Source organism: Myotis daubentonii, chromosome X, assembly GCF_963259705.1.
Source record: "Myotis daubentonii chromosome X, mMyoDau2.1, whole genome shotgun sequence".
NCBI classification, from domain to species: domain Eukaryota; kingdom Metazoa; phylum Chordata; class Mammalia; order Chiroptera; family Vespertilionidae; genus Myotis; species Myotis daubentonii.
In genome coordinates, this window is record NC_081861.1 from 56,426,029 (window position 1) to 56,438,145 (window position 12,117).

Here is a 12,117-nt window from a genome sequence, read left to right on the forward strand (position 1 = left end):
TAAAACCTTAATCAATAAAGAAAAAATAAAAATAAAAAATTATATTTGTACATAAAAAGAACATTAAAAGTCACATCAAAATGTTAAGTTATCTTTAGTGAAAAGTATCACAAATGGTCTATACCAGTGGTCTGCAAACTGCGGCTCGCGAGCCACATGCGGCTTTGGCCCCTTGAGTGTGGCTCTTCCACAAAATACCAACTTCTGCGCATGGGCCACGAAGTTTCAATCGCACTGTACATGTGCGCCCGCACGTGGTATTTTGTGGAAGAGCCACACTCAAGGGGCCAAAGAGGCTCATGTGGCTTGCAAGCCACAATTTGCTGGCCACTGGTCTATAGTTTTTTTTAATTTAATTTATTTTTTTAAATTGTTTTATTGCTTAAAGTATTACAAAGGGTATTACATACAGTTTTGTATATGCCCACAATCTTCTATCATGAGCTTTCATAATAAACATTTGTGTGATTCTTTAAGACTGTTCTGTCAGTTTTAAATGTGTAACAAATGATCACTGTATGCATGCACTCAGCAGTGAACCATTCAAGTTTATAAAGCCTTTACATTATTCCAAGAGAAAGCTACCTAAAACTGATAGCCTACCTATAACCATAAAATTATTCACAAAGGAGACTTTCTCCACACCGTAAAAGAAAGGCATGGAAAAAAATCTCAATAAAATGGGATTTAACTCAACAACTAGGTTCGCTGCCCAACTTTTAATTTAAAAAACAATAAAGCCAAGAAAATTTATCTGCAAGGCTTTTTCACTAAGAATACACAAAGGACTTTCAATGGCATTTTGGTAAAATTCAGAAAAGCAGGTGAACCATATACACATTTTAGAGGTAGACCTAATCATTACCTCTCAGGATGAAAATCCAGTCAATGAGCACTGTGGAGTAAGTCCTACTGTGAGGCTAATGAAAGTCATTCCAAATCTATGCCATTCATTCCCAGGGTACAATCCCCTAATATAATGAGTATTCATCACTAACTCCATGCCAGAATCCCCCATAGAGCAACCCTGACCTGGGCTACTCCTCTGGAGCCCAAGTCACAAGTTAGAGAAGATGGTACAACCCCCCTAACTCTCCTCTAAGTGACCTCAATTGCCTTGGGATCATTACACATCCCTCCTACCCCCTCTACAGTCTTGAAAATAAAAACATTCCAGGTCATTTTTAGGGCTATTTCTTCCACTTTGGCTTCTGAGTTCATCTCATCCGTCTCCTACCATACTCTTTTTTCTTTTCAATTTCTCTTTCCTGTGAGCTGCTCCTAAGGAGCTAAAATCTCTATTCCTGGAAAAGAAAAACTAAACAAAGCCAAAAAAATCTTCGCTTTAGTCTTTCAAATATTACCAAATCTCCTCTCCTTCCTTTCCCTAAATTTATTGAAAAGTTTTATCTTCTGTCTCAACCTTTGTAACCCACAGTTCCACTCGTGTCACGCTACTGGAATTTCTATTCTGATTGCTCCCAAATCTACATTTCTGGCCTGGATAGTTTTCTAAAGCCTTAGCCCCATTTTTAACTTGTCTCAAGTCCCCAAACCAAATTCCTCTTGCCTCTCTCTGTTCATGGAACATGGTTCTCCCACCTGCAACTCACAGCTCTTCTGCACCTCTATTTCTATATTGAGATAGGAAAACTACGGGTGATACAAAAAGTGCACAGTAGTCTTGGGGTTTTTCTGGTTACTGTGACTAAAAACAAGGCTCTAAGTTCACATAACTGATAACTGCTTTATACAACAGTTCATTTCCTATCCTGCCAATAGCATGTGAGGCACTGTCCTCCCACAGGCCTTTCACAAATTCTCAATGTCAAAGTACTAATGTACTTTGCTAAATGACATCCTTTTTTATAGTAGAGGTTGTGGTGGACAACTACTAAGACAAAACCCACAACTACATCAGAAAAATGCTGTCCCCAAAACCAAAAACATGTCTTTAACACTATATATGTGTGTGTGTGTGTGTGTGTGTGTGTGTATTCCATATTGACATTTCAATTTAAAAATATTTGTTTTTTGAAATTTATTTTATTCTCCCAAAATTTCAGACAAACCCCACTTAGCCATAAAATCCTAACATACTACTAGAAAAGTATAAATTCTTAGGAAACTGGCTGTGTTTATGTGTTACTTTCCACTAAACTTAGACCAGTGACACACCAACCTAAATAACAGGTGACTCTAACATGAACACTACAAACATTCAACCTTAGGGATCATAAGTAATGGTGCCCAGAATCCAATAAATGAACAGGCGTAGAAATGTCATCATCCTAAGGCCCTTATCAACAGCATTATTTAAACACTCTCCAGTTTTTTTAACAGGCAACAAGAAACAAGCAAAATAAAGGTAAATCAAGTGTCTACCCACTGACATGCTTTCTACTTTCAATAAAAATTTTTTTATAATGACTAAACCCAAAGCAGAATATCTGTACTCAACTATACAGATATGTTTTTTGGATTGTTGCTCAAATTGGTGAATCATGTGATGTGAATAAAAAAAGTGACACATAAAACTCCAAAATAAAAGAACTTCCTAAACTTTACCGATCTATATGATTTAGCTGTTTGCTTCTCCCTGAAAAGAAATGACTGGAAGCATATGGTCCTCTCAAACACCATCATTGGGAGGGGTAAGAAGGCAGAACATTCAAGAAGGAGAAAAGATTTAAAAAGGTAGCCCAAGGCAGAAACATCATCTGCTGTAAGTATTGCTAATTCTACTTTCCCTAATCTCTACTGAAAAGAATACGGAGAAAGATATATTAGATCTCCTACTGCCATTCCAAGCCTTGCAAAAAGCGGGGGAGGAGAGGGAGGTTTTTAAAAAGCAGGCAGTAACTAGGAAAAAAAATGCTTGACTTGGAAAAAGTAGGGCTGAACAGGAACTTCCCCCTCCATCTTCACTGCCCCATTGTGCAAAACAACCTTGCTTTTACCATGGTCTCTAAGAAAAGGGATAGAAAAACACAAGGAAAAAATGGGGAGGAGAAAGCTGTAGGGAATGTACTGTTCTCCTTGCTTCACTCCCCCATCACCCCAGTCCATTTTGGCAGTGCTTGCCCTCAGCCTCTGTCCCTACATTCCCTTGCCCTCATTATCAGAGTAAGATAATTCTGAAATCATTTCACTTTTCCGTGTATTTAACTTGATCCAATGTTGCAAAATGCAAATATGTCCAAAAGTATTATTTCACACTATTTTCACACTATTTTAGAATGCCCAAAATTCTAAGCACACTAGATTTCATGCATATGTGATATTAATGTTAAAGTTACTGCATGGGTTAAATAGGCTTCTGTGAGTTAGTCTAAGAAACTCTAACAACCATTTATTACACTGGAGCCAATAACTCTGTTCCAAGTTTTAGCACTGGCTCCAAAAGAGTGTCCCTAGTTTTGCCTAACTCAGTTTTATGACCTTGAACTCAGTCTTTTCCCTCTGGGCCTCAGTTTACCAGCATTTCCTTTTCAATTATGTTGTACTGATGTTCTGGATGGTTGCTTAACTATAGTACCCTGCTTCCAGACAACTTTCTTTTAGGTAAGAATCATGTTTTATACCAGTACATTCCTTGTATCTGGTAGAAGCTCAATAAATCTGTAGACTGTTTTAAGAGATGGCCAGGAACATACAAAAGACATTAAAATGTGAAAGGATTTTTCATGCTCATATTATAAACTGCATCAGAAATCAAAACTAGACTCCTTAATTCAACTCCAGTATTTTCTATAGCTGAACTCCTCTCCTTTTTCTCCACACACCCTCCCAGGCCTTTGTGTATGTATCTCAAACATCCACCTATATCAAAGGTCGGGGCCACGTGTAAAACATCTTCAAATCCCCACCATTCCGTATAATACTTAAATGCCTGCTTTAGAGAATTCTCCAAAGTAGTCTTTTCTAATAAAACTAGTTAAAGGACGCACCCCCTGAATAAATTTGTATTAAGCAAGCCTTTCCAAAGCCTCGTTCCATCCTTCCAACGGGGAGCAAATCAAGGCGTGTGCTACATGAAGGAATCTTCCAGATTTAAGCTTATACATTTTGGAAGGGCCTAAAGCGCGAAGGCAGAGTTCATAAAGGAGAGAGAAAAAACTGTCTGGTTTCCTAGAGCTTCACTACAAAATGGGGGGGGGGGGATATAGTTGTGAGACAGGTTAAAAATTGGGAAAAATAAGATAGCTTTAAAAGTGCCACCTTTCAAAAGATCCGGGGATTAATTTTGCGCCATCTGAAACCTGAAACCCACTTGTCAGAAATGGAAGGGGTTAAACGTTTGCGGGTGAAAGGAAACAGGGGAGCAGCTAAAAATCAAAGGTGGGGGTCTGGGATTCTCAGGGGACAGATGGGGGGAGGGAGAGAGAAGGAGGAGCAGCTACAATCAGAAGATGAATGGGGAGAGTAAAATGCCGGCCAAGGAAAATCGGGAGGGCAGGGGTGAAAAGCGGGAGGGGAAGCGGGAAGGGGCCCGGGCAAGCACACTAATCGCAGAGAAAGATGGGGGAGGGGCGAATGGAAGTGCAGACCCTGGGCGGAGCGCGAAGCTCGGGGGCGAACCAGAGGTCCCAGACTTGAGGCGCGGATGTGGGCAGTCAACCCTGTCCCCGGCCGTGGTTCATACCTGTTAGTGTGGAAGCGAAGGAGCGGGTCGGTACGATGGCAAGAGGACAGCTGGCAGCCGAAGTCACTGATGTCCAGGCAGCCCGGCTCCTCGCTCGGGCAGGTGCCCACCCCGCGAGGGGGTCCCAGAAGCGGGAAGGGTTCCTCAGGGGTCAGAAACTTCTCGTACGAAGTGGTGGCCGACGCCTCGTCAGACATGGCTGGAGATGGCCGAGCGCGGGCTACCTCTCTGGTCCCGGTCTGCTCGCACGTCCGCCCCTGCCCCCACTCTAAACTGTCCGCCGTCGCCGCCGCGCCTGGGTGTGCCCGCCGCAGTTCACCTGATGCTAAACGCCCGCCGCTGCCCCGGGAGTGCGGCGCCGCACGAGGAGGCTGCTCCCGGCCACAACCCTCTGGCCCCCGAGTCGGTTCCCCTGTGGCTTCCGCAGCCGCCTCAGTCGCCGGTGCCGCTGCTATTCAGCCCGGCCTCGTCAGCGCAGCGCCGCCGCCGCCAGGCCCGCCCACTGCGCTTGCCGCCCCTAACTGCTGCAGTCCGCCCAGCGCCGGCCCGGACTAGAAGGGCAGCCGGAAGCCGCTCCCCGCGCCCCCTGCTGGAGCGGAGGAGGAACTGAACCTCCGCAAGTCGCACCGCAGCCGCAGTCGCAGCCGCAGCCGCACTGCCCACCCCGCCCTCCCTGTGGCCAATCAGGGATTCCAGGCGCTAAAAGGCCCAGCAGTTCAGGCCAACGCCCTCCTCCACTTGGCACCCGCAGGCACAGGCCTTCGAAAAGGGACTTGGCCAAGGTAACACTGTGGTTGTGTGAGAAAGAATCCTGATACCCTGGTTCCCAGCACACTCGATCACCCTGTCCCAATTCAACAGTATTTATTGAGCTCCTGCAGATGTGTGCCCAGCACAGTGCAATGCGCTTTAGGGAAAATGAGCTAAGCAGGGAAAAATCGTCCCTGCCTATATTCTCACCAAACCCTGAGAATTACAGGCAACAGCCTCCAGGGTACTCAGAGCTGCTGAACACGTAGAGCTCTTTTGTGCTCTGTGCTGTGGCTTGCATTATGTATTCTGCTTGGAATGCCCTGCCATTTCTTCCTTGTTAATCCTTAAAGCCCCAGCTAAATCGTTACCTTCTCTGTGAAGTCTTCCCTGACTCTCAAAGGAGACAGGTATTCCTGCCAATGCTCTCGTAAAAAGGGCGCTTTCCTTGTTAAAGTCAAATCAATTTACTAGGTGTCACATACTGTTCTTTTTCCTTTTATCTGTATTCTAGACAAGGGGTTCCAGATTTTAGGTGCATACATTTTTTAAAATATTCAGAGGAAAACACAAGATGCCAATTTCTTATTCTGCCAACTGAACACAATTTTCAAAATTATCTATTTTGTAAAAAGAAGCACATTTCCATATAAAAGTATATGAACCCTGAGATCTAAGAATGGCTCCTTATGGTGATCTGGGCTACGATTTAAAAAAAATAAATAAATAAAAGCAGAGCCTTGCAGCCATTTCTGCACAGGGGCCTCCCACTCAAATTGTACTTCGCAGAGAAGGCTCTGTGCTACACTGCCTGACTGGGCACCACTAAACTTCCTGCCTGCACATTCTGCCCGCTGAGCTAGTCCTTATAAAGGAGTTCCTGGGATCCTATTTCAACCAATAGGCCTGTGGCTTTCCCCATCCAATCAGAGCTTTGCAGTTTGACCAATCAGAGAAACTCTATTTTGACCAATCAGGGACCAGAGGGCGGGACTTCTTTCTATATAGCCCGCTCCCCTCAGGATCTTGAGTGCTTTCCCCTGAAGACTGAAGATTGTAATTGAGTTGCTGAAGCTGAAGCGCTACAGACTTCTCCCTGGCTTTAGAGACCATGCTGTTTTCACAGCAGCCACGCTGTAACGTTATGGAGGCGTTCTATTGCAGTGCTGTTTCACAGCCATGCTATGTTACTGTCAAGCTGTTCACACTAAATCAAGTTTCCTTCTCCACCACACCCCAAATTGGGATTCTTGTTGGCATTTGAAATGGCGCCAGAGGCCATCCATTTACAGTAAGGGCACACATAATCTCTCAATAAATCATCAGATATACTTAATCTCGGGAAGGCCGATCATTTCTTCTGATCGGACAGCTTCCCATGCAAATCATCAACCTAACAGAATAAACACAGTTTCTAGTATCTCTCTTTTTTAATCTGTATTGTTGAAAGTATTACATATGTCCTCTTTTTCCCCCATTGACCTCTCCCAGCTGGCCCCCCTCCCCAGGTCTTCACCATGGGTTATTCATATATGCATACAAATTCATTGGTTGATCTCTTCCCACCCACCCATCCTCCCCTTCCTTCCCGCTGAGATTCGACTGTGTTTGATGCTTCTATGTCTCTGGATCTATTCTTGTTAATCAGTTTGTGTTGTTCATTATATTCCACATATAAGTGAGATCATGTGATACTTATCTTTCTCTAACTGGCTTATTTCGCTTAGCATACTGCTCTCCAGGTCCATCCATGCTGTTGCGAATGGTAAGAGTTCTTTTATTTTTACATCTGTGAAGTATTCTGTTGTGTAAATGTATAACAGCTTTTTTTATTCCCTCATCTGCTAATGGGCACTTAGGCTATTTCCAAATCGTAGCAATTGTAAATTGCACTGCTATGAACATAGGGGTGCATATATCCTTTCTGATTGGTGTTTCTGATTTCTTAGGATATATTCCTAGAAGTGGGATCACTGGATGAAATGGGAGTTCCATTTTTAATTTTTTGAGGAAACTCCATACTGTTTTCCACAAGGCTGCACCAGTCTGCATTCCCACCAGCAGTGTACTAGGGTTCCCTCTTCTCCACATCCACTAACACTTGTCATTTGTTGATTTGTTACTGATAGCCATTCTGACAGGTGTGAGGTGGTATCTCATTGTCGTTTTGATTTGTATCTCTTGAATGATTAGTGACTTTGAGCATTTTTTCATATGCCTCTTGGCCTCTGTATGTCCACTTTGGAGAAGTGTCTATGTAGGTCCTTTGTCCATTTTTAATTGGATTGTTTATCTTCCTTTTAAGTTGTTCAAGTTCCCTATATATTCTGGTAATTAACCCCTTATTGGATGTATTATTGGCAAATATGTTCTCCCATGCAGTGGGCTCTCTTGTTATTTTGTTGATGGTTTCTTTTTCTTTTTCTTTTTAAATATATTTTATTGATTTTTTACAGAGAGGAAGGGAGAGAGATAGAGAGTTAGAAACATCGATGAGAGAAACATCGATCAGCTGCCTCCTGCACATCTCCTACTGGGGATATGCCCGCAACCCAGGTACATGCCCTTGACCAGAATCGAACCTGGGACCTTTCAGTCCGCAGGCCGACGCTCTATCCACTGAGCCAAACCGGTTTTGGCTGTTGATGGTTTCTTTTGCTGTGCAGAAGATTTTTATTTTCGTGTAGTCCTATTTATTTATTTTCTCTTTAGTTTCCATTGTTCCAGGTCAGTGATGGCGAACCTTTTGAGCTCAGCGTGTCAGCATTTTGAAAAACCCTAACAACACTGGTGCCATGTCACATATAGAAATTTTTTGATATTTGCAACCATAGTAAAACAAAGACTTATATTTTTGATATTTATTTTATATATTTAAATGCCATTTAACAAAGAAAAATCAACCAAAAAAAATGAGTTCACGTGTCACCTCTGACACGCATGTCATAGGTTTGCCATCACTGTCCTAGGTCCTAGGAGATGTATCGGTAAACATATTGCTACAAGAGATGTCTGAGATTTTGCTGCCCGTGGATTCCTCTAATATTTTTATGGTTTCCCATCTTACATTTAAGTCCTTTATCCATTTTGAGTTTATTTTTGTGTATGGTGTAAGTTGGTAGTCTAGTTTCATTTTTATACATGTGTCTGTCCAGTTTTCCCAACACCATTTATTGAAGAGATGCCTTTACTCCATTGTATGCTCTTGCTTCCTTTTTCAAATATTAATTGAACATAATGGTTTGGGTCAATTTCTAGGTATTCTGTTCTGTTTAGTACCTCTCTTTTTATAAGGTGCAAGGAAAAGGCTCTCCAGGACCTCTGGAAAACCTCAAAAATAGCTTTAGGTGCCAAAGATATCCTGAAAATAATTTCCTTTTACATATGGATTCAATCTTAGGATGGAAAAATAATAAAAAATTGTCAGGATATTTGAACACTTAAAACAGGACAGTTGGTGATGAGAAACTCGCTATTTACAGAAAGAAACAACACATTTAAAAATAAAAGGTAACGTGATGATCAAGAACCATTGCTCTTTGGTAAGTGAGGAAGTTTTGTGTGTGTTTTTTAAATTAAGGATATAATAAAGTCAACATAAAGCACAGAAAATTATTGTGATAAAACATGGAATCTTTTTTATCTAGGCAGATTACACAGATTAACCCTTCATATTGCAGGCAAAGGAAATAAACAGCAAATCGTTGAGTGTCTTGTACTATTCTAGGCCCTGGAAATACAAAATGAATGTGACATATGCTAAACCTTCCAGGAATTAATAGTCTTAGTAAAGAAACAGATAAAATGGGTTGTGGGGCAGGATAGGCATTGTTGTTTGAATATCACATACCCTTTCTCCCAGTTATTTCTAAGTAACAAAACCTTATTTTGTTGGGAGGTAGCTATGTACCCAGATGAAAACAATAATTTCCCAGCCTTCCTTTCAGATAAGGGTGCCCGTGTGACTAAATATAGGACAATGCAATCAGAGAGAGACAAGTATCCCATGATCTCACTCATATGTGGAATCTCATTAACAAAATAAACTGATGAACAGAGTGGATCCAGAGACATGGAAGCATGAAACAGAGTGTGGAATCTTGAAGCGAAGGTGGTAGAGGGTGGGTGGGTGGGAGGTAATCAACCAAAGACCTTGTATGCATATATGCATAACCCATGGATGCAGAGAGTGAGGTGGTGAGGGCCTGGGGTGGGGGGTGGGGTGGGCTAGAGGGGGTTGATGGGGAAAAAGGGGGACATCCTTTATAATAAAAGCCTAATGTGCAAATCGACAGAATGGTGAAACAACCAGTTGCTATCACATGCACTGACCACCAGGGGGCAGATGCTCAACACAGGAGCTGCCCCCTGGTGGTCAGTGTGCTCCCACAGGGGGAGCGCCACTCAGCCAGAAGCCCTCTGCTGCAGGTGGGCGGTAAGGAGCAAGGGGTCCCAGACTGCCAGAGCCCCAAACTGCGAGAGGGATGTCTGACTGCAGGCAGACGGACATCCCCCTAGGGGTCCTGGACAGCGAGAGGGCACAGGCTGGGCTGAGGGACACCCCCCCTAAGTGCATGAATCTTGTGCACCAGGCCTCTAATATGTAATACTTTCAAACCTCAGAGGGAAAGTAGGGGAGGGTGGGGGTTAGGGGGAGAGATCAACCAAAGCACTTGTATGCATGCATATAAGCCCAACCAATGGACACAAACAACAGGGGGATGAGAGCATGAGTGGTGGTGGGGGGGGGTTATGGGGGGATGAGGTCACATATGTAGTGCCTTAATCAATAAAGAAACTAAAGATTAAAAAAAAGATATAAATAAATAAATAAATAAATAAATAAATAAATAAATAAATAAATAAATAAAGGAAGGAAGGAAGGACAATGGTATGTGGGTGGTAGTTGTTGGGTTGGGCTTCCTAGAAAGCTTCATAGTTTTGTCTGTGTGTATACATGCATGCACTGGTGTGGGGGAGTAGTAGTAATGGTTCCTCTGGGGCCCTTTTACATTACCTTCTTACTCATTCTCCCCCAGGTATGGATGTGATGGCTAGAGCTTTAGCAATAATGTTACACTGAGGAAAACTTGAACTAGGAAGGCAGAGCTTGATCTTGCAAAACAGCAGAAAAATAAAAGAAGCCACCATAACATTGTTGAATTGCCTACTTTTGGATTTCTTGTATGTGATAGCAAAATAATGGGTTCTTAATGACAGCTAAACACAATTGCTAATCCATGCAACATATAATTATAATACAGTGAGATACAAGGTCTAAAAGAGGTATTTATAAAGACGTATGAGCACACATAAAAGAAAAGGATGAGTGCTGCCGGTTGTGGTGAAATTCACAAAGGGAGTGACATTTAACCTGGGCTTTTAGAATATGAGTAGCTATCTACTAAGCTGGGAAAGATGGATATTTTAATATATTTTTATTGATTTCAGAGAGGAAGGGAGAGAGAGAGAGAGAGAGAGAGAGAGAGAGAGAGAGAGAGAGAGAAACATCAGTGATGAGAGAGAATCATTGATTGGCTGCCTTATGCATGCCCCCTACTGGGGATCGAGCCCACAACCCCAGAATGTGCCCTTGACTGGAATCAAACCCAAGACCCTTCAGTCCTCAGACTGAGGCTCTATCCACTGAGCTAAATCAGCTAGGGCAAGATGCATATTTTAGATGAAACACTGTAGTAGTGAAATTCCATATAATTTCTGTGGCAAAATAGTGAATTTTTAAAAATAGATCATGGACTTAGAAAACATTTTTGATTAGCAATGGATGATGTGACATTAATCTTAGGAGATTATGAAAACTCTTAAGGGCTCATGGCCAAAAAAATTTTTGAGAAATGTCAATCACGGGGACTATTATAATGAAATTTACATATTGCTCTCATATAATTTTCTTCTTATTTCTGAAAAGAAAATAAGGTATATGTTCCCCTGTGTAATTTTATCTATCCTAATGTTTAAGTACTTTAAATTTTTAAATGAATAGATTATTCACCATTCTTCAATTGTTCTTACTAAACCTTCATTTAACCATTGTTACAGATAAGTTAGGAAAGTAATTTCTCCTCTCCAGTATACATGTGTGTTAAGCAAATACTGACAGTCATGAACACAACTAAATTACCACACAACAACTATAAATATTGTGATTTATTTGACTAATGTTAAAAGTTTTTTTTTTTCAGAAACAACCAACATTTCTCACATCAGTAGAAACACTTATTAATGATATTTTCTTATGAAATAGAGAATGTGTATTTCACTTACATTGGGAAAATCAAAAGCAACCAATTAATAGACCCTCTATAATCTGATTTTTGGGGGAGGGAAGATATAATCAATATATCCTGCTAGATAATAGCTTTTAAATAATTAAAATAATAAATTATGACATACAAATAATTATTTGTAAATAAGTAAAAATAATGAATAATTACAAAAGGAATGTATTTAAATACTATACTCAAAAATTGGTTTTAAGATATGTTTGGGTCCTATGTTTGAGGAATGAGGGAAGCAGGGGAAAAACACTAAGCTAGTTGGAGACCAGCTTTAGCTTGACCTAAGAAGTGCTAGAGTAGGACTTGCATGACAAAATTGGTCCACTGAGGCAAGTTGGCTGGCATTATGTACCCTCATCATCAGTCAGGCATCTATTGCAGGTTGCAGGGCTGTATGGGGAGTGAGAATGTTGTAGAGAACTA

The 12,117-nt window shown here is 41.6% G+C and overlaps 1 protein-coding gene across 1 annotated transcript in view; it reads right to left on the bottom strand.

The window, feature by feature from the left end:
- The window catches only part of FAM199X (family with sequence similarity 199, X-linked), a 57,593-nt gene extending 52,414 nt beyond the window's left edge, over positions 1–5,179 (bottom strand). Inside the window, exon 1 of the mRNA XM_059679624.1 lies at positions 4,646–5,179. Within this exon, the coding sequence (XP_059535607.1) occupies positions 4,646–4,842 (197 nt within the window). The 5' untranslated portion in view covers positions 4,843–5,179. The remainder of the gene's footprint in view (positions 1–4,645) is intronic.
- Positions 5,180–12,117: the final 6,938 nt, after the last annotated feature.